At 40.7% G+C, this 21,646-nt stretch overlaps 4 protein-coding genes across 7 annotated transcripts; 1 reads left to right on the forward strand and 3 right to left on the reverse strand.

The window, feature by feature from the left end:
* Positions 1-28: 28 nt before the first annotated feature.
* Positions 29-5,095, reverse strand: tmprss9 (transmembrane serine protease 9). Its single transcript, XM_079574817.1, has 16 exons — positions 5,065-5,095; positions 4,462-4,636; positions 4,248-4,375; positions 3,520-3,587; positions 3,265-3,440; positions 3,136-3,180; positions 2,960-3,073; positions 2,716-2,881; positions 2,379-2,653; positions 2,150-2,292; positions 1,794-2,079; positions 1,599-1,712; positions 1,326-1,494; positions 996-1,261; positions 749-885; positions 29-246 (listed from the first exon to the last, which is right to left on the reverse strand). Exons 2-16 carry the CDS (start codon positions 4,586-4,588, stop codon positions 85-87), a joined length of 2,376 nt encoding a protein of 791 aa, XP_079430943.1. The 5' UTR covers positions 4,589-4,636; positions 5,065-5,095; the 3' UTR covers positions 29-84.
* Positions 5,096-5,973: 878 nt separating this feature from the next.
* On the reverse strand, positions 5,974-7,393 carry lsm7 (LSM7 homolog, U6 small nuclear RNA and mRNA degradation associated). Its single transcript, XM_079575066.1, has 4 exons — positions 7,331-7,393; positions 7,037-7,127; positions 6,886-6,957; positions 5,974-6,331 (listed from the first exon to the last, which is right to left on the reverse strand). Exons 1-4 carry the CDS (start codon positions 7,334-7,336, stop codon positions 6,189-6,191), a joined length of 312 nt encoding a protein of 103 aa, XP_079431192.1. The 5' UTR covers positions 7,337-7,393; the 3' UTR covers positions 5,974-6,188.
* Positions 7,394-7,625: 232 nt separating this feature from the next.
* LOC306976981 (kelch-like protein 23) lies at positions 7,626-20,152 on the forward strand. 2 transcript variants are annotated; one of them, XM_079575129.1, is made up of 4 exons: positions 7,626-8,627; positions 8,723-9,131; positions 9,213-9,414; positions 19,972-20,152. In XM_079575129.1, the coding sequence occupies exons 1-4, from the start codon at positions 7,658-7,660 to the stop codon at positions 19,975-19,977; spliced, it is 1,587 nt and encodes a 528-aa protein (XP_079431255.1). In that variant the 5' UTR covers positions 7,626-7,657; the 3' UTR covers positions 19,978-20,152. The 2 variants fall into 2 exon arrangements, with proteins under 2 accessions (XP_079431255.1, XP_079431254.1); XM_079575128.1 differs by lacking the exon at positions 19,972-20,152 and having other exon boundaries at positions 9,213-9,533.
* Positions 9,709-16,175, reverse strand: LOC306976967 (ceramide synthase 2-like). 3 transcript variants are annotated; one of them, XM_079575113.1, is made up of 11 exons: positions 16,124-16,175; positions 14,882-15,058; positions 13,698-13,815; positions 13,080-13,198; positions 12,935-12,992; positions 12,809-12,859; positions 12,067-12,159; positions 11,223-11,351; positions 10,522-10,628; positions 10,275-10,431; positions 9,709-10,211 (listed from the first exon to the last, which is right to left on the reverse strand). In XM_079575113.1, the coding sequence occupies exons 1-11, from the start codon at positions 16,129-16,131 to the stop codon at positions 10,014-10,016; spliced, it is 1,215 nt and encodes a 404-aa protein (XP_079431239.1). In that variant the 5' UTR covers positions 16,132-16,175; the 3' UTR covers positions 9,709-10,013. The 3 variants fall into 3 exon arrangements, with proteins under 3 accessions (XP_079431239.1, XP_079431240.1, XP_079431241.1); XM_079575114.1 differs by having other exon boundaries at positions 9,710-10,211; positions 15,960-16,174; XM_079575115.1 differs by having other exon boundaries at positions 9,964-10,211; positions 10,378-10,431.
* Positions 20,153-21,646: the final 1,494 nt, after the last annotated feature.

The following is a 21,646-nucleotide window of genomic DNA, read 5'->3' on the forward strand; positions in this document are numbered from 1 at the left end:
CCATGACTTTAGGTCACATCGTAAAAATTAAAAATTTGGTTCACATAGTTTTCGGAGATGCATCCTTTATGGCCTCCTTGTTCATCACAAACGAGTGTATGCAGATATCCACTTCCGAACTGAAGTCACTCGGGTGTAAACACCAGGATAACCCACTCTCCCACATCCATGGCCCCAACTGGTCACTCCAGCAATAAACCATTGGCCCGAAGGTACACGGCATGCAAGTGGCCCTCCTGAGTCTCCCTAGGATGGGAAAAAAACACATAAATACACATATATATTTTTAAATGTCATTAAGCGTCAGCAAGGTGGCCACATTGAGTACAACAGAATGAATAGCCGCAGAGATGCCAGGTGCTTTGACCGAGACAGGAATGCATGTGGGTTTCCTTACATAAGAAGATTACAGAGAGGGAGCAGGTGAGAAGGGGAGCTCTGTATTTTTAGGAAGGAAAGTCCACTCTGTCCCATCAGATAAGAAAGTAAGTGCAGCAATGTCCCCTAAACAGGAGCACTTAAGGAACTTGTTGGTATAGTAAGTTAATTGTAATAATACGCTATTTTGATTAGTGACAAAAAGGGGAAAGTGCAATGTTTAATTACCCTATTAGGGGTAACTTTTTTGTGGACAACAAATTAAATTAACGTATTGTTACAGTCACTGGCACAATAGCTGATCCTGTCCATAACACCAGCTCAAGTTCAAAGGTTTGTGTGTGACCCAATTTATTGCACTACTCCTCACCAAGCAAGTGTCTCTCCCTCCCTCCATGTATCCAGCACACATCATGTTTGGAGTGAGCACATTCCCATAGGAGAGCTGGCAGTCAACCTGGTCAATGATGTTCACTGCAGCCTTCTGCAGCAGGTTTGTTAGGGAACCTGTGTGAGAGTTACACATACTTACAAAACAATCACAGCTTTTATATTTTAGAATTACATGCATTTCATTATTATATACACTACATGTACATTATGCCCAAAGTACTTACCCCCCTCCCTCATAGAGCCCCAGCCAGTGATGTAGCACTCTGCACTCTTTATGAATCGGTGAACAGGAGAGGGCATACATATTGTCTGTATGGTGTAGGATGTGGGAGCCGGCACAGCCAGCTCCAAAAGAGCTATGTCATAATTCATATTGGTGCTGTTGAAGCCTGGATGAATAAGGACCCTCTGAATAGGGATGACCTGGGCTCCTACTCCAGAGCGCAGTACAGAACCCAGGCTCACTGCCCAGTTATTGGGGTTAGAGTCACTGTTAAAGGATATGAAATTATGAGTGTAAATATAAATAAACTTGTCATTGTGATATTTGGTACCTTTTGAAACAATGTGCCGCAGTCAACAACCATTTGCTCTTAATAAGTGTGGCTCCACAACGATGCAGCTTCTGGTACTGAAGGCTACCAATCCAAGGCCACTCTCCTCTCCGGGCTGTTACTCCACCCACAATCCTTTGGGAGCCCAATGCTGGGCGCACGCCACAATCTAAAACAAGCAACACAAATTGGTGAACAAGGAAGAATGAGGCTGAAATCCATGAAACATCCCAATGCCATCGGATTAGCCAAAACACCCACAAGTAAACTTACCACAGTTGTGTTCGTCTGCCTGGTTAGGACAGTCAGCAACACCATCGCACTCAGGGTTTACCTTGCTAATGCACACAGTGGCACTGCACTGGAAGTTTCCACTGCAATTTGAAACTAAAATCATAACAAAGATAGAGAAAAAAAAATAACAATTGACAGATTATTGCAAAAACATGAAGTTTAAAAGGCTTATACCAAAAGGTGGTATATCAGGTAGTACGTCCAAACCCATGGTCCAAGGATCCGGTGCATTGTTAGTAGTCTCTTCTGAAATTATGGCTGCCAAACTGACATCGTGCTGTGGATTATCACGGGCCACCTCTGAGTCCGTGTAGCTCAAAATCCAGTGTCGAAGCTTGGTAACCCGTGAGTACACTCCTGGTCGGTTGATTTGGGCACAGCCAATGCCCCAGCTGACAACTCCAGCTAGGAAAAACCTTCCTGGGGCCCCTTCACACACTAAAGGCCCACCAGAATCTCCCTGCAGGTACAAAACAAGGACAGTAATTGACAGTAATTGTATGTTTTTACCATCGTGAACGAAGACAAACCTGACAGGAGTCCACTTTGCCCTGCAGGAACCCAGCACACATCATGTTGTGAGAGATGGCTCCTCTGTACACAGAAGACTTATTGCACATTGCTGGATCAATGATCTTGACCACTGCCTTCTGCAGATTGGAGGGCACCCCAGCTAGGTGAGAGAATATGACAAGGTAGTGTGTGAAAAAGTACTATTTTAAAATTAAGTAATTTCCCTTGCTCCCCATTTTCACTTACGGCTATACTGGTTGAGTGCACCCCATCCTGACACCATGCAGCTCTGTCCATGAGTGAACATGTGTGATGCAGAGGGCAGACAGACAGGCTGGATGTAGGGACTGAAGGTAAGAGGAGTTTCGAGTTCCAACACAGTAATGTCAAAGTCCGTGGTCATGGGATTGTAATCTGGCGATACTATCAGTGACTTAATGTTGACTAATTTAGACTCAGGCTCCTCACCATTCACCAGTCGAGCCCCCATTAGTGCTGTCCACTCTTTGGGATCGTTGTCCCTGTTAGAATCATTTAATATCAGCAGCATACAACATTTTCTAATAAAGCAATTAATACTAACCTTTCAAAGCAATGTGCAGCACTGACTAGCCAGCGTTCATTGACGATAGAAGCCCCACAACTGTGCCGCCCATGAAGCCTCAGACTGACCTGCCAGGGCAACTCGCCATGTCGGGCATCTTCTCCACCCACTACCCGACTCCCCATGGCCGGACGAGTCCCACATGCTACTCACAAAGTGTGGGTAAGGAAGTTTCATCTGGTTGTGTCACAATGCAACAATAGGTTTGGTAAAAAATACTCACAGCAACGTGCCTCATCAGATTCATCTGCACAGTCTGTTACAAAATCACATTCTGGATTCTTTTTGGTCACACACTCGCCATTGTCACATGTGAAGGTGTTATCTGGACATTTGGCTATAAAGCAAATAGGTTAAACCAGGCCTTCAAATCAATGCATCCATATATACTAAACTCACCAGTTATCACATCACCGATGGCATAAAATGACTTTCCAGTGGCTCCTGTTTAAAGTGGAAAACACATTTCGGTTGACATATGGTTGTCCTTAAGGTTGTTCTCTTGAATAAGGCAAGCGGCTTGCACACCTAGTAAGATGATAGCATTGATCTGTCCAAACTGTGGCACCTCAATAGGCTGACCATGCATAACAGAGTTGAGTCCCACCCTGAGCAAGTCTTGAACAAAGTTGTCAGAATACTGCTTAATTTTTGAAACTCTAAATATTAGACGAAATGTCACCATGACTCCTCCATTAACATTTCTGTGTTGGAAAAAATATTAAGTTTATCAATACAAATATTTTCCATGACTACAATTTTCAAAAGTTAAATTGTACGTACCCATAGGCCAAAATAACACAATCAGTGTAATGATGTGATATAGTTGACGCAATGAAGATATCTTTCATCTAAAACGAAGAGAAACTAGAGTTGTCAAGTTTTTTCAAAGTACTGCACAGTGCACAGTCAATCAATCACTTTTATTGTCTTTGTCATTTAAACAACAACAAAATGACATTAACACATATTGATTCAATCACTCCATTCTCAGTGGCGGTAAGCTACAGCTGCCCTGGGGTAGACTGACAGAAAGGTGGCTCCCAATCTGCGGCCTAAACCCCTTCAAACACCGCCACCTACTCAGTCTCATATTCATTCAAACAGGCAAGGTGGGTGAAATGTCTTGCACAAGGATGACTTTGTACTACCAGAGGTCGGGAATCGAACCACCTGAGTATTATAAAAAATAAAGATGGCCTTACTTCTATTGCGCTTTACAAGCCTGTGTCACAAGTTCCTCAAAGCGCTACACTGTTTTCATTCACTACATACATGATACATAAGATACAATTGATTGTAGCCACAAGAGCCCTAGACTGACAGAAGAGAGGCTGCCAATCTGAACCATTGACCCCTGCGACCACCACTAACCACTCACACACTACATTCATACAAGTGGTGTGTGCCTGCGGGAGCCGAGGTTCAAACCTTCAACCTGTTTGTTATTGGATAACCCACTCTACAGCTGAGCCACTGTCACCTCCTCACAAGTCACAAAAAACACAAACCTTTGACTTTAAAACTGACGATAACACTATGGAGAACCCAGAGTTCTCATCTTCCAGAGCTGAATCATAGCTGAGACCCTTCAACTCAACTGTCTCCATGAAAACATGCTGCTCCTCCACAAGGTATGCTGATGTGATACAAAGAACATAGGCTCATTATGAAAATGGCCAAAAGTTACACACACACTGCATTAACAGGATTATCTCGACTCACTCGTAAGGAGTCCCACAAAAATCCCAACAATGAGGACAAATAGAAGGCCGACCACGATGGCGCAGCTGGAGCAGCCTTGGCTGGAAGAACCTGGAGCGGTCCCACCATCATCCTTCTTGACCTCCATCAGAGCCACACCCACAATTGCACTGTCACATTACCAGTCTACAGCATCCTGCAAAAAGCACACAAACTTTTGAACTCTTGTAGGATTAAACTTGTCTGTTTGGGCCAGATGGGCTTAGTGACATAGAAAGTACTTAAATAATTTATCAAGAAATTAAAATGCCACTTTACAACATTTAAATAAGAAAACACATTTTTGGCTTAATGTTACTACCTCAGTACTCAGTAGTCTCCTTAGGGTGAGAAAGACAGTCCAATGAAGACCATGCAAGTAGGCAAATGGAAAACATTTGACTAGTTTCATTAGTGATACCATACTAAAATACAGACACATTTCAAAGTGGGTGCATAAATTGCCTGGTATTCAGTTCAGTACATGCCAAGTATAGACAATGCTGCTATTTAAAACCTCTCACCTCTTCTGTCTCTCTCTGCACGCTGACATTCACGGCTTTGCGAAATTTGGCGGACACTTACAGGTTGAAGATGTGCGACGATGCCGAGAATCTATTTGTTCCACCTGCCAAAGGGGCGTGCCGTGTTTCTCCGTGGCGGCTTCAACTTTTCACTTAGCTTTAACGAAGGGACCCTCTTTTGAAAGCTTCCCCAGCGACCATCCTCCGCCCATCAGCTTTGATCCCATGGCCGTAAAAGGCGATTGCAGGTTACACACCCAAATGCACACAGGCATCAGTTGAGAGCTCATAATCTTGCTGTAAAGCCGCGTGCAGATTATCATTTTAAAACAGCATCAAATAAAAAGGGGGGCACAAGCATTCTGGGTGAAGCTCGCTGTCCCATTTGAGCTTCATGCAGTGACTGAGCACCAGAGGAGGGGCTACAGGCAAGACAGCCTTTTTGTCTGTGGGATTTCAACACCTAAATCAGGTCTTTTTTTTTTGTTGAAACATAGAACTTTCTTTTCACCCTTTGACTCAAAACTGCAGACTTTAACTTTGTCATGATAAATATGGCCAGAACATTCAACACCATAACCGTGTGCTGTAACAATAAATACCTAAATAAAATAAAAATACACTGCAGCATCATGACCTCCCTAAAGTTTTCTTCTTCCGATCGGTCGTGCACAGAATGTAATGCAATTTTCATACAAATGAATTAGTGTAGGTTCACCCATCTTAGAGCACCTGCACATGAAAACAACTGGGTCTTTGTGAGGGTGTGGTCAAGCTTGAGTGGCTTATCTGCACACATATAGCACAGCCACTTTATCCCTGTAAAAATCACAATCACATCCTCTGTTCAAATACACTACGCCCATTTTTACAACACCGGTAAAAATAACACAAAGTGACACTGTGAGTCGACTCCCCAAAGACAATATATTCTTTTTAGTTTAATTTTCTTATCAAAAAAACAAAGTAAAAAGTCAACAGTCGGCTAAAATGAAATCTGTGATAACACTTAAATTGTATGGTTGATCAAAATGGTCAAATTATAGAAAGGTTGAGTGCTTCCGAGCGTCCTTTTCACAATCAATATTTTTACAACAACAAAAAAAGCAGTTTATGCATGTGGTTTAACATTTCACCAAAACAAATCAGATGTAAATTAAGATGTAAAAAAGTAGCTAGGGATTGTTAACCATCCTGCTGCTGTATGAAAGGGTTAGGTATTGCCTCCATGCCGTCCTGAGGGCAGATGAGCACCACGGAGGTCCCTCTGCACACCACCAGCCCCAGCTGCCGTGTGTCCTCCGTTAGCTTCAGCTGGTCATCTGGATCTGCAAGTGCAAACACACTTCCATTAGTCTCTTAGTTTATTACAGGAGGAAGTGTCGCCACTATTAGAAAGATTTGCATGAACTTGTATGTGTGTTGAACTGAGGGGCATCTTAAACAAGGGGAATAATGCAAAGCAGGAAGTGCAAGTTGAACTCATATTTTATCAACTGAATTCATTATCCTTAACACGGATTTGGGATATAAATCGTATTAGACCCCAGTAGAGGATGACATGAAGCATCCTAAAAGACACTGAGCATCCTTTGCATTCAGAGTTTCGTTTGCTTCCATCTGGGCATAGGTTTTAGATGCCAATAAGCCATACGAAACGATGGAGGAAAAGCTTTGTTCCCGCTGCCATGTCCTTGATGAACAAGTAGGGTCTAATTGCCCCTGACACAGCTTTTTGTCTTTGTTACTAACCTAACGACTCCATTAAACCTGACCATTCCAGTGAATCCTTTGTGTTTCCATTGGAGACATTTACAGAATACTGCTGATTCCAGTTTGCTCAGCTTGTGCATTAATTTCTTTAGCATGAGGCTACACTTACCACGCATGTACTCGATTGTACCGTCCAGCACCAGGTTCAACAAAGGATCAAACCCCTTCAGGACACCACTGGCTGAAAAACAATATTCACTGCATTCATTTGTGTCCAGCTGGTACCCGGTACAATCCTGTCCTTTCAGTAATTAACTTACCCTCTCTTCCTCCTTGGAACTTTACACGAATGGGTTTGTCAATGTATTTTGACAAATCAAAGATGCTTTCTTTTTTCTTTTTCTCTTTATCCTGAAAAATATGATCATGACACATAAATGCCGACAGCACTACAAACTGCTAGCATACATTTACACACGATTACGTCTGATATTGTTCATCCATCATCAAGATCAAATAGTGTATGGTAAGACACATGAAACAGGGTGAGACGCAGAAGAATGTATATAAATGTAAAATGTTGCTTTATTTGAAGTATTATCATACGAACTCACCGCCATGTTAGCTGTCTGACACGGAAGTTAAGCCGTGACCCGTGAACGTTCTCCCAGTCATATTAGGCTCTAGCGCCCCTACTGGCCAAAATATGCTATTAGCGTTATTCCTCTGTCTGATTTATTTTGGTGTAATTTGTGAACCGCAAATAGACTCATTAAAAAAAAAACTCTTTCTCTCACATGGCCTATGTTCATAATCATCATCATTCCATAACAGAGTTATTTCCTGTGGCATTTAGGCAGCAGTCAGTGAGAGCCTGAAAGGTGCTATTTATATCACCAGTTCGTGTGTTGCTTTGCAGGAGTCTAGAAGCGAGCGGCGCTATGCAAAGGACGTGTGTTACTACTGCTACAAAAAGTAAAGCAGATTCATCTGAGCAGATCAACAAACCAAAGGAAGAATTAGATGCTCCTGACTCTGAGACTCTCTTCATACCAGATGTTATATTACAAGTCGAGCAAGAGACTTTTAATGTCAACCGCCAACAACTGGCTTTGCAGAGTCCCTACTTCAGGGCACTGTTCTTTGGCTGTGGATTTGAGAGCAGTAAAAACAAAGTGGTCATTAAAGGTGTAAACCCTGACCATTTCAAGACCTTGATGGAATACAGTGGGACGTCCAGTCTGCTCTGTCTGAACAGAGACAATGTTCTTGGAATCCTTGAAACTGCAGACTTCCTCCAACTTGAGCATGCCAGACTTCTGTGCTGTAAGTTTTTGGAAAGAGAGCTGCACCTCAGTAACTGTGTGGGTATGATGACCTATGCCTGGCAGCTGGGCTGCTCACAGCTGTACAGGGCAGCTCGACAGGTGGCCCTGACTCACTTCTCTGCTCTCATCACTGAAGATGACTTCTTGTCTTTGTCCAAGGACTCTGTAGCAGATCTACTGGCCAGTGATGAGCTGACCATTATAAAGGATGACCTGGTTCTAGAAGCCACTTTGAGATGGGTGTCATTTGACACAAAAAGGGAAGAGCACTTCTTGGAGCTCATTGAGCTAGTGAGGCCCGAGAGTCTCTCAGTACCATTTATGACAGAACTTTTGAGCCGAATGAAGAGCTCAGATCCCAGAGCCAAGTTGATTTGTATTCTAAATGAACGCTTCCCAGCCTCCTGGTCAGTGGGCCGGTCAATGCAGAGGACCAGCGGAAGAGAAACTCTCTTTGTGTTGGGTGGTCCACATGACCAGGACACACAGGCCTTGTACCAGTTTCACCCTCTGAGTGGGCGATGGCAGAGCTGTGCTCCTCTGGAGCGGAAGAACCTGACTCAATACTCTGTGGCAGCAGTGGGTAAGATTTTGATGTGATGGTGATGAATGATGTAATTTCTCGCCTATGAAACATGTTCATGCGACTGTTTCTGTTGTATGTGCCCTTTTGCACAGGAGACAGTGTGATTGTCACAGGTGGCAACTTCAGAGATGTGTTGTGGTTCAGTGTGGACTGGGTGCTCATTTATAACTGTGGAAGCCAGCAGTGGATAGAGGGCCCAGCACTTCAGAAGTCCAGACACAGTCACTGCTCCATTGGGCTGGGCACTGTGCTGTATGTGATTGGAGGCACCATGGACGAGAACTTGGTGAATGATGTGGAGCGGTTGGTCCTTGGCTCAGAGGGCTGGGAGTCTGTTAGTCCGATGATCCATGCAGTAGAGAGGGCTGCAGCTGCTGCTCTGGGCTCCTGCCTCTATGTTGCCTGTGGCTTGGATGAGCATGGGGAGGCTTATGGGGGAGTCCAGAGATATGTGGTGGAACTAGACCAGTGGGATGTTGTGTCCTACTCTCCCTTTCCCCGGTAAGTGACCTGTGCTTTTAACACAAGACAAAACTAATTAAAGTTTTACCAATATGAAGTTAATTGAGCAAACCATTTCAGATATGACCTAGTTGCCACAGAGCTCAATGGTGCTCTTTACTTGTTTGGAGGCTATGCACTGCGTTTTGATGTGGACACAGACGAGTGGACTCTACTGGAGGAGGATTGTCTGGAAAGGAAATTTTTCAGTGGCTGCACCACTGTCCTGGGACAAATATATCTGGTCAGCGAGAAGAAAGGCAACAGAGCAGTTCCAAACATGGTACTGCATGACCCTTACATAGACACTTGCATTGAGATTGATGACACCATACCGTGTTCTGTGCCAATCAGAGGCTGTGTAACAGTGAAAATGACTTGATAATATGACAAGATACAAATGAAAATACATTGATTCACTGTTTTATTTCATTTACATTCACTGTTTGTTTGTTTGTTTGTTGGAATTCTGAGAACATATAAAAGCACAATTGTCCTTTTGATTAAATGTATAAAATACATTATGCTGTTCAAAAAATGGCATTAATTAGAGCATGTCCCGCACAAACAAATTTGTGAAATAAAATAAAATGTTACATTTAGTATGTATCCATCTGCACCTGATTTTCAGTGGATGTCCAGCAACATGCTTTCTATGCTTATACTTATAAAATAGCAGTCAAGGCACAGAACAACTTCAATAATTTTACTGTCATCAGCTAAAGGTCCATAACCGGAGAGATAAGCGACTGGTTTGCTGTCAACCCATCTAAGTGCACTAGAGGGCGCTATATATTTGCTAAAGGTGAGTTATGCAGAATGAAAAACACAATGACATTATTTCAATATAAAAACGTTGTTACCGATACAGTACAAACTTCATTATCTAGCTTTAGGGAGCCTACTGTTTATGTTCCCTTGATTGGTCAGATTGCTCAGGACACAATTATTGGCCAGTGATGGCAATTTGGAGTTGATGGAATCTTTCCTTTGCTTCCTGTTTTCTCCATCTCCTTCATCCTCAAGTTCTTCTTCATCGTCCCCGTCACTTTCCTCATCACTGCGGTCATCTTTCGCCACCTGTTGAAGAAGAAAATTAGAAAAACGTAGACATTTGAAACACTTACAGACTTATACTCTAACCTTGCCCGCAAACACAAACTTGTAGACCATCCGCAGGATAATATATGCCCAAAAGATATGCAGGGCTTGCAGAACTAGCAGCAAAGCATTGAAGAAATAGTACCCAAAGAATGGCTTAAAGAAATCCATTGACACGACAAGGGTTGTGTACACCACCCTGCAAAGAAGTACAAAAAAAGGTTTAATGTATTAACACAAGAAAAACAAAAAGTACCAAAAAAGTGTAATTTTTAAAATATTTGCTGACCTAAAGGGGAAAACAACCAGTCTTGAGAAAAGGAATACCACAGCGAAGATGACAAATAATGTGTCACATATGCATGTCAACCCAGCGTAGTGGAGCATTTTAGCAGACTGAATAAAAAAAGATAAACAAAACATGCTTCATTTGTTACACAAGCAACACGTTATCTTACTGTGCATAAAGCTGGGTGCATAATAAAAGTATTCAGAGAGTAAAATCGTTATAGGGAGTTAGAAACATGAGCTACTGGGTATTTATACACAACCTGTAACTATAAAACGTATAAAACGTGTCCGTGTCAAACTAACTGCAAAGATTTTTATCATTTGGTGGAACCTGCCACACCCCTGGTTACAAGCTCTGACAGGCGTCCTGATCATATCTCCTTATGACAGCAGAGACAATGTGTTGCACAGACAATGAGGCCATTGTATTAATTATGTCATGTCGCAGGCCAGATATTCAGGAAACTCTAATGTTTTTTTCAGTGCATCTTTATGACATGTTTCATGAAAATACTTAAATAAAACAAACAAACATAGCCCTGATTTTCCCATTTGTGCTGGACGAGTGGTGAAGGATAAAGGCGTTAGACTCTTAAAAGTTATTTAAGTTGTATGTGGATCATGACATGTGTAATCCTCACAAGGCTAAAACATTTCTGTGTTGTCACAGAACTAGTTTCACTGGGGGTGGAGCCTCACCTCCAGGAAAAAATCTGAAGAGTCATGCAACAGCATCACCAAGGTGCCAACCCTCACATAGTTGGCACAGTACGAGAAGCCGATCAGGAATATAGTAGCAACGTGATGAATAACTTGCTCCTTAAAGTCCTGACAATGCAAACATAAAAACACATGTAGAAACAAGTCAGAAATGTAAAAAAGCATGGAGCTTCTTAATTTACTGTAAATTCAGGAAGTAGTTATTATTATTATTATTATTATTATTATTATTATTATTATTATTATTATTATTATTACATAGTATTATTCATACCCTTCTATTTAGTTTTTATGTTAATAGGTCTAAGTTAAAAAATGTAAAAATAATTATAATACATCAAATTATTAAACATCTACACTAAGACATATTATAGAGGTAGAAGCTTTCTGTATTTGGAACAATAAATGAATGTTCATAAACAGAACAACTATGATCGAGAGCAAAGGGATGAGTTTGCAGTTGTTGAGGGTCTGAATTCTGAAAACTTATGTATCTCAAAAATCTGTGTTTTCGTTCTTCCATGTAAAAAAGTGTGGTGTAATCAATGCAGAATTTTAACCAATAGAAAATTATTTCATATACAGTATGAATATGAGACTTCTATAATTTAAAATAAAATACATTGAAAAAGACTTTCTGAATACTCTGAATATTTCTGTTTGACTAAGAACACAGTATGTAGTAGTTGATCCAGAGGCTAGTTTGTGCATTATATAAATATGATACATTCAAAGGTAGTATTTAAAATGCATCATCCATAATACAATAATCTCATCTATTTATTTGTGGATTATACATCCACTAAAAACTAATCACACTCACTTTTCTCTTGACGTCCACCGAGACGCACAGAAGCAGCGATAAATAAAATCCCATCTCGAAGATGTAATACCAGTACTGAGCATCAGACACGGGCTACAAAAGGGAAATATATTAAAATCAATACATTTACATTCGTTTTGGAGCTGAACAATACAAGGTCATGCACGCTTTTCCTCTGACTAAATTATGTGCTTTCCGAAGTTTCACAGAAACAATTACAGGAAGGTGGCACTGATTACAAACCAAACTCTACATCATATTTTTAAGCAGAAAAGCTCAAAACGCCAGAAGGCATTAAATGAGGATGTAAAAAAAAAAAAAACTCTAATGGGTTTTGGTTCAAGGTCATGACCTTGCTTTTCCTGGTGGAATGCCGACTTGCAGGCTCCCAACTGTCTTCCGCACAGACTGACTTTTCATTGTGAAACAAAAGCATAAGAAACAGCGACAGTGGAGAGGAAGTGTAACATGCTGTTAACGTGGGGAGGGGGGGTATGCACACATCTTTTTCTCATAAAGCCACAGTCTAGACACATCTATTGAAAGAAACTAAAGTACTGATATGATTCAGAACTGCTGTATTGTATTTCTGAGCCATACATAATGTTTGACAGCGCACATACTGCTGCAGTTACCACAATAGATTACGTTACCTATTGTTCAAACATGTCCTTGTAAATACAGGAAGTATTACCAATTTTCTATGTAATGAATAAAAAAATATAAAATACTCTCTGCTCACCTGATTAGGATAACCTCGCCAACATTCCTTTTGGTCCCAAAACCATGGAGTCTAGAGACCAAAAAAATCCTATTAAGAAATAGAAGATGTGTTGTTTCTAATGTTGCAGAAATGGATGTTGCTCACCTTTATTAATGAGTTGAGGCCTGCAATGAATGATACGAAGTAGAACAAGAAACGCCAACTATCAAAATAATAAGGGCACAAATGCACAAACGGTAGACTTGGTTTGGTCAGAAAACATATAAATCTGTCAGTTCAGAATACTTACGTGGCCTCACAGAACTTCTTGGTGTTATTGGGCCGGTCCTGATTCCGTCTGTGTCTGAACCAGGTCTCTACTTTTCTTTGAGAGAGTCCACACTGCTTTGATAAACTTAATACGTCACTCTGAAAAAGGTACATAGTTACTTTAGGACTCAGTAATAACAGTACATCACCTTAAATATACTGCGAGACATGGTTGGTATTTTCTTCGCATTATTATAGGAACAGGGCCGTATGCTACCATATTACTGAGCTGCAATTTTGTGTGACCGTGTTTTTAAACAGCATTAGATGTTTGACCCAAATAAAAATGATTAAGTGTGAGAGCTTTTTAAATCACACTTTGATGATGTTTATATGGGTGAAGGCAAGCCCCGACAGGTATGTTCACACAAATGCAACATTTTTTACTACAGCGAGAAGAGGAGTGAGATTACCGTGAGAATAACATGTTAATAGTATCCTAATAGTCTGTACCCGTACCCGGCTGGGAAATGTAGTTTGCAGGTTTCTCAGGGCTGCTGACCTCAATAGGTTTCTTATATGTAACAAAAATTCTAGATCGAATCTTCAGTTATATCTCTTTTTTGTGGCACTAAAGATGAAAAAAAAAAAAAGTTACTTGTGATGGTTCCCGACTGTTGTGTTTGTAGTACATCTCCAGCTTTGGATTGTAGTATGCCCGCACTCTAACCCGATCTTTGACACCTAAAAGTCTGCTCAACCGGACAGCCACTACCCTGAAAACACAATGACATGCAATACACATTTAATTTGAGTTATATTAACAAATAATGAGTTCATAAAACAGCTGCCAAGTGGTATTCACAAATGCTCCCATGGGTCTTTGGTGACAGACAGCTTTGTTATCAGATGACCTGTTACCAAGAGGAACCTGATCTCTCTGAGGGTTATTGTGACATGGGGACAGACAGTGCACTGGAGAGATGTGGATGTGATAAATAAGCAACACGTGCAAGCCGCTGTGTGAAACTCAATCTGCAGATAATCATGCTGAAGGAGGCAGGCACCAAAGACAAAGAGGAGGTCACCGTACCAAAACACGACCTGGGGACAGTGTCGGGTTACATTATCTATTTTTTTGCACAAAGCACCACTATGGGATCATCGGTAAGAGACACGCCTGTCTGCTGTGCTGTCTGACACCGCAAATGTAGTAGGTAAATGATACTTTTAAGCTCATTTACCTACTACGACCACAACAACAACAACAACAACAACAACAACAACAACAACAACAACAACAACAACAACAGCAGCTGAGCAAGGGAATACAGCTCAGCACAGCATAGCAAAGATTGGGTTGGACTAAAAAGCATTTAGGCAACAAAATAAAAGCTATTACACTATTAGTTCCTTGTTTACTACAACAACAACAAGGTAAATATTTTAGCATGGAGAGTAGTGTAACATGTAGTTACTTAGTTTAATCTGTTCTACAGCTAATGACATTGTCATTGCCAGACTTTAAATGCACTTATGGGCACAGATCCATCAAAACATGTTCAAATATGTAAAGCATGTACGTGTGCGTAAGTGTCTGGCATACACAATATCTTGTTATAAGATCTTACATAAAAGAGGTAAGTATTGTTTCATGTTTGTTAAGAAGATGTGCACAAACCTACAAACACAACTACAAGCTCATGTGTGATGGAGTGGCTGGTGGTGGTTGGAGGGACCGATGGTGCAGACTTGTTGCTTCGCTTCCGTCACTCTAACGTAATGCAATCATTTTATTCTGTCCTCTTTTTGTTTGGTGTATTAGAAGCAGTCTGCTCTCACCTTTCAAAGACATATCTGCAGGCGATGAAAGCAAACGCCAGAGGGACAGTATAGGTAAGGTCTCTCGGTCGAGGAATGTGCCCCTGCTCTGGGTCCACTTGAATGTCCTCCCACTGTATCCCGGGAGGCAGCCAAAGGTCATGCCGCCAAATCCACTCATTTAACACAGCCTCCATCCTGTGGAAGAGCAACACACAAAAGCAGAAGGATTTGTAAAATGTTATACAAATGCTAAAATATACGTGTTCTAACTACTACAAGGAAATAGGTACAAACAATTATCTTCACAGATTCATAAGATAGTGGATAATGAGATAACAGAAAAGTTTTGTATCTGTTCATCAATTCCTGACATACAACGACCAAAATACGTCATAAAACTATTTGATGGCACACAAAGGCGGAAACAAATGAAAGCCTTGATAAGATGCTATTTTATGTGTCACAAAGAGCAGTACATATGACAATATTTGCCAATACATAGTTCATTAAACTAAAGAGACAAAAACACTGGCAGTAAGTGATATAGATATAGGTTAACTATTTTAAATCATGTTATGTCTATGAGAAGATAGTGAGTCAGATTTCTCTGGAACTTTCCTCCATCTATAACATTAACCTAAAATATATATTTTTTTAAATCCCCCCAACTATGACTATTACTTAGAGTAGATGTCATTCATATGACTATGTCACAATTACTAAAGGATTGAAACCTATCATTATGCACTTTAATAAGAATAGGCCTACATAACAACACTGAGATGTAGCCAGGTGTCTCTATGAGGAAATAAAAAAGAAAAGAAAGAACAAGCTACAAGAAATTTAATTTTTAGAGAGATTTTACACCAAAAATAAAATGTTCCTATATCTGCAACCTCCTAAAACTGGCGCGTCCGTCATAACTGTAGGCTCTAATAGCTGCACTAACAGAGCTATTGCGCACTGAAATCAAAACGACACCACAGCAGCACCGCGGATTGAGCCGCTGTTTAACTGGCAACTTAAAGCGACCACACTTCAGGTGTAGGACACGCTATTAGAGGTAATGTTAGCAAAAAGACGAAATATACAAAACCTTTATCAGATGCGTTGGCGTCAAAACAACTCTGCCCTTGTCCTTACTCAACAAAGTTATCTTGACTTATGCAGCTCAGTCAGCCCAGCACGGTGTGATCCACAACGTCTTCACCAGTCTATGTTGTCCCAGATGAGAATATAGCTGTACGACATTGCAGGTACCTGTCCATGCTCCTGTGATGCGGAGGAGAGGGGCTCAGTGAGAGTGAGAGAAGGAGCGCGTCTGACGCACTGACGCAAACATGCTCCTTGTGGGCGCGGCCTTGTCCCAGGACCGTGTCCATCATGAGGGTCAAACTCAGGACAGGCTGGTACTCGTTTTGACAATATCTACAGTATTTTCATTTTATAATTAATATTATTATTATATATTTATTTTTTTGCAAGTCTTTTGACTAAAATAACTTGGTTCTTATTCACTGAAAATACTTGAGTTTCATTTTCACTTGAGTTTCATTTAGTTTTTGTTAAGTATTGGAAGCCAAAATGAATCACAATGATACAATGATAAAAATCACAGTGTAGACTAGTCTAGACAAGCAGAAGAAAAAACATTATTTGTTTGACTCATCAATAAACACATACAGTATATCATCTTGAAACACAAACCATACAACCGAAACCGTTTTTACAAATTAGGCTCATACAGGTTAAATACACGCCTAATTCTAATAACTGGAACGCCCTACTAAGTAGCTGTAATTTGTTTGTTAAAATGATGGTTTTTCAACGTAATATTGCATAACTGTAGAGACATGGGTAAACCTGTGTTTAACATACTTTTGTGTCAGACATTTAAGTTTGTCAATCAGCTCAAAATAAGATTTACAGCCCTCACATGAGTTCACTTTTCATACCAGCCATAACTAGAGCAACAGTAACAAGCAGTGAAGAGCCGGAAATTCCACACAGATGAACCTTCTTTTGACCTTTAGCTACCATCAGATTTCTTTGACAATTAACACTAGCATGAAGAGTAATTCATAATTGCACAGGTGAAGTAATAGATTGAAGCCTCGCCCAACATTATCATATGATGTGGAGGAGTGACCAGTACAGGGCAGTTCCTGTCTTTGCGAAGGAAGATAATAACATTTGGTGTAAATTATTATGTTTACAGTAAGAGCTTATAAATCATGCTTTTCTCAATGCCTTAGATTCCAGGAGAGGGCGTTACATTTGAGCCATAAGACTCATACATATAGCAGCGTTATCAGTCCATTGATCTGTACAAGTGGATCATGCACCTTTGTTGACAGTAAAAACTGAAGTCATGGCGGGGGCATGGTGATTGATGGACCAAAGCGTAATTGTTGCACGTAATATACTTTTAACTTATACAGTGGTTCGTCCAGTTCTGGTTTGTGCATATTGTAACAGCAGGATATTTGCAGTAGATGATTCATAAACACAAAGCAATAATATTGTAAGAACATTATCTTCAAATATTTTGAAAGTAATGATCAGAATGATCATTTTCAGCATCAGAAAACTTTTGATACTGTTTTTTGGTTTAACTCATAATAATTATTGCTTCTAGAAAGGTTTTAGTGAAAGAATGAGAATAAGAGAATGAAGAATGATGTGTTTGTTTAACATTACTTTCTTTGTATTTCATAAGTAAATGCTCAGAGCAGTGGCGCAGCAGTTAGTGCTCGTGCCTCACAGCTAGAAGGTCCCAGGTTCCATTCCCGGGCCAGATGGGGCTTTAAGAGGCTTCCTTTGTTTTTAGTGCTACCACTAAAAACATGTACAACAGGTGAATCCTCCCACCAGGTGATTCTGACCATTCATCTGGCTCCACATCTCTAGATGGGTCCCTGGGCGCCTGCCTAATGCGGCAGCCCTCCTACATGTTACCCCCACATTAAATAATGGGCAGAGAGCCAATTCTGCACTTTAGTTTACACTACCTTGAAACATTATACGCAACTAAATTTAGTACAATGTAATCTGCTTTGTAATAATCTGCAATAACATACACCGATGTAGTATAGACACAATGGAATAATGTGTATTAGTACTTTGGATGTACATGATGTAATAAGACATAAGACTGGGTTTGGGTCTTATGTCTTAAGTACCTTCCTATGCACCTTAAAAACTACTAATACATGGCTATTATTCCATCTTGTATGTAACCAATAGGTTTTTACAGATTGTCACATAGCACATTACATTGTACTACATTTGGTATACAATGCATCAAGAGTAGTGTAAATAAAGTATTTGTAAATTTCTCTACAGGGATCAATAAGGCACCTTAACCTTAAAGGAATAGGCCACCGTTTTTACATACTGAGATATGTTCTTACCTTAGCTTTGACGAGTTCTTTAGGACCTGTCTGATCTTCCCCCGTGCCTTCAGTCACATAAACACAGCGCAGACGGCGTTAGCATTTAGCCTCTCCCCCTCTCCACTATAGCTCCAAAACTGGTCAAGATAGAAGCTACCAAGCTCTTCCACGTTTTCCCTATTTAAATATGGTTACGTGAAGTGTTGCACTACAACGTATAATTACACAAAATTAAACAATGTGGATTTTCTAAGCGGATAAAAGGGGGGACTATATTGTAAGGCGTAACAATACCAGGAGTAGTTCGAAAATCGCGCAGTAATCTTCACTTTACTGCGCAGTAATCTTCACTTTTATCCGCTTTGCTACATCTGAGAGTAATAAACAGTGTCCTCAACGTAATTGGCATTTGACTGAATAGTTGTGCTGGAAAGTTTACATACCCTGGCAGAATTTGTTAGTGAATGAGTGAACACTCACTCACCAACAGCTCAATGCATTACAAACATCATTGAAGCCCATGGGCAAGACACTATTGCTGTGATTGGTTAAAGTTGGATATTATGCTGATGGCACAGAGGAGCAGTCTCTTCTTCCTCAGCCATCAATCATATTTTATTATTATTTAGGGAAACACATCAAGTCTCATCTCTCAGCATCTCCTCTTGGATATTGGAAAGTTAATTTCTGGACAGAGCCCTCCAGAGGATGTGTTCTGTCCCGAGGAGGGTGATCATTGTTGTTGTTTATTTGTTTCCTTATTGAATTTCATGTATTATTTCTATTTGAATGTGCCACTCAAGGCCTCATGATCCTAGAATGACGCATGTTGTATCTGAAACTGGCATCAGCCTGAAGCCCGTGTTGTGCACCCTTTGGGAAAGGTTTTCTCCGATCATAAAACAGAAACAGCAGAAGTCGGATTCAAAGAAAACACATACATTCGACCTAAACGTACCCTTTCGTTGACGCAAAAATAATGACAAAACCAACACACGCGCATACGCACAAATGCACACACAAACCCCCGCTCATGTCCACCAGAGGGCAGCAAATGTTCCAACAAATAAAGAAAAGGTACCACCGATATTAAAAACTCGTGGTCGGAAGAAGACTAAGTTGGTGAGGTTCAGTTGAGTTTATCCTCTTCCATAAACCTTACATGATACGCAAAAAGGTTTATAGTTACACTGTTGACGTGGAAATCAGGCTCAACAGCAACTAAGCTACTTGGACCTTATTTGGAAGTCATTGGGATTTACAAGGGAAAAAACAAATAATTGAGGCATTATTGTTTCTTTCTTTAACACATGTGTGCCATTCATCACTGCGATGGAGTCCAACATTCATGAGGATATAAAAAAGCTGAACTATTCATGTTGAAAAGAAGAAAAGTTAAGGCTGTGAGAAAAATAGGATGGTAAGAAAGGGAATTCTTAGGCTTGGTGCACCTCTGTGAACCAAGAGATACTCTCAGACCACAACTACAGAGTTAAGTTACATCACAGGTATAGTTTGTAAGACGAGAAGCGGTATCATTTGTCCTTATTCATTATTTTTACCTGTTACAAAAATATCTGATCTGTGGAGATTGTAAGATTGAAAATGGACAACAACTGGACAAATTCCTTTCTTTAATCTGTAACCTTCATAAACTCCTTCATCACAGTGACACTCCTTCAAGAGGTCTGTTTCCTTGTCCTTCTCTTACAGGTTTGAACGTGCACAGCTTCTCATTGTCTTCCAGTGACATCAGCCAATTACTCAACGCTCCACATTTTCTCCCATCATCTCTCTAATCATTGCCATTATCCCGGCTGCATCAGACTCCTCCAACTACATCATATTTGGCCGCCTCCCTTTCCAGACATGAGGCCCGAGAATATGCTGGGATAGCCGGAACACGCTGTAGGGGTGCGTACATATTTTTGGACAGTGGCTGCTGCTTATTAGCTCACATCCTCTGAGAATAGGCTGTGAAAGAACCCGGTGGCTGATTGAAGCATCTGGAGATTCCTCATGTTAAAAGTCAACATAACTATTGTTGCAATCATGACAATCTATTATTACCAAGTGTGGCTTTGATTCTCATCATCCATGCTTGACCCAGTATGTTGCAACATACCAGACCTTCTAACGTCACTGTTGTCCTTGATTTCAATGGTTTCGCAAAGGCCTCTTCACTGTAGTGACACAACTGTTACTATATGGAGAACTATAGTGAACAGTAGCTCGATGACTTTGCTGAACACTCTTCAACATTGGCATGGACGGTCTGTGTTAAAATCAGTATAGGTTTCTACGAGTAGTCAAAAATATAAAACTTCATGTACCTAGTAAAATAGAAAAAATAGTGATTTGGATTTTTCATTGTAAAACAGGCGTCAGCAAACTTTTGCGGTCAATGCTATGATTTGCTAACCCCTGTTGTAAATCACCATTTATCAAGACTAAAACTAAAACATGGCAACACAATAATTTGGCAATAGCTCAATTAGTTATTTGACAGCAATTGTCGCTGAAGTTGTAGCTTTTGTGTCTATATCTCTAAATCCTTTGTCTGTACTGTGCTCCTCTCATCCTGTAACTTCCCTGGTTCTTTCAGATTCCAGACTCCATCTGTCTGTGTGGAACCAGGCTGATCCTGGTCAGGAATTTGCCCTATATCACTGGAGCTGGGGCCCGGGGCTGTAAATCACATGACCAGTATGTGGGAATGGGCGTGATGAAGATGGACGGGCTGCAGCTAGAGCTGACAGTAGGGGCTGCATTCCTCAACATACGTCCACCGTTACAGAAATCACAACAGCTCAATATGTATGTTTTCATAACACTAGAATCTGTACATCTCTAGAATCATAGTTTTTTTTTTTAAACAATACTTAACATTAGCCTTTATAGGGTATTTTACCATATACAGTACAGTATCTTATCTTTGTAGAAGTGTAGACTCAACCTTTGCTCATTTTGCCAGTTACAGGAAGTCTATACCCTGATTGCACCGTATTGTATGTAAAACAGAGCGCTGCAGCTCCGTTTAAAAGTGCCATTGTGTAACTACAAGTATTTGCTGAACCACAAGAAAGATGAAGTGGAAGCTCGACATCCTTAAGTCTCTGGAGTTCAGTGGGTCTATAGCTCTCCTGCAGACACACACAACTAACAAATATTGACTTTTGCCGGTCTGAGGTGTCAGTGGGTTGGCAGTGCAAACAGCTGGATTGCTGCAGTGCGGTCTTTAATCCCAAAGCCACCCCCCTTTTCTGTGTCTTCAAAAGACTGAGAGAGAGCCATGGTAGGGCGTCATGCTACATTGTACAGCTACTCTGGAAGTAGAAGGAAAAGTAACCAGATACTTGGATGTCGGCAATCCCTCAGTCGTCCAGCT

Source organism: Gobius niger (assembly GCF_951799975.1).
Source record: "Gobius niger genome assembly, chromosome: 17".
In the NCBI taxonomy this organism is placed as follows: domain Eukaryota; kingdom Metazoa; phylum Chordata; class Actinopteri; order Gobiiformes; family Gobiidae; genus Gobius; species Gobius niger.

Coding starts and splice junctions, on each gene's coding strand:
- tmprss9 (XM_079574817.1), bottom strand. CDS start 4,588: ATGGAGGTCAAGAAGGATGATGGTGGGACCGCTCCAGGTTCTTCCAGC. Junction 1,713..1,793: donor ACCTGATATACCACCTTTTG/GTATAAGCCTTT, acceptor TTATGATTTTAG/TTTCAAATTGCAGTGGAAAC. Junction 886..995: donor GGGCTCTATGAGGGAGGGGG/GTAAGTACTTTG, acceptor ACTCTCACACAG/GTTCCCTAACAAACCTGCTG.
- lsm7 (XM_079575066.1), bottom strand. Junction 6,958..7,036: donor GTTCCAAGGAGGAAGAGAGG/GTAAGTTAATTA, acceptor ATTGTTTTTCAG/CCAGTGGTGTCCTGAAGGGG. Junction 6,332..6,885: donor TACAATCGAGTACATGCGTG/GTAAGTGTAGCC, acceptor TTGCACTTGCAG/ATCCAGATGACCAGCTGAAG.
- LOC306976981 (XM_079575128.1), top strand. CDS start 7,658: ATGCAAAGGACGTGTGTTACTACTGCTACAAAAAGTAAAGCAGATTCA. Junction 8,628..8,722: donor ATACTCTGTGGCAGCAGTGG/GTAAGATTTTGA, acceptor CCTTTTGCACAG/GAGACAGTGTGATTGTCACA. Junction 9,132..9,212: donor TCCTACTCTCCCTTTCCCCG/GTAAGTGACCTG, acceptor AAACCATTTCAG/ATATGACCTAGTTGCCACAG.
- LOC306976967 (XM_079575113.1), bottom strand. Junction 12,993..13,079: donor AAGAAGTTCTGTGAGGCCAC/GTAAGTATTCTG, acceptor TTATTTTGATAG/TTGGCGTTTCTTGTTCTACT. Junction 10,432..10,521: donor CTGGTTGTTTTCCCCTTTAG/GTCAGCAAATAT, acceptor ACTTCTTTGCAG/GGTGGTGTACACAACCCTTG.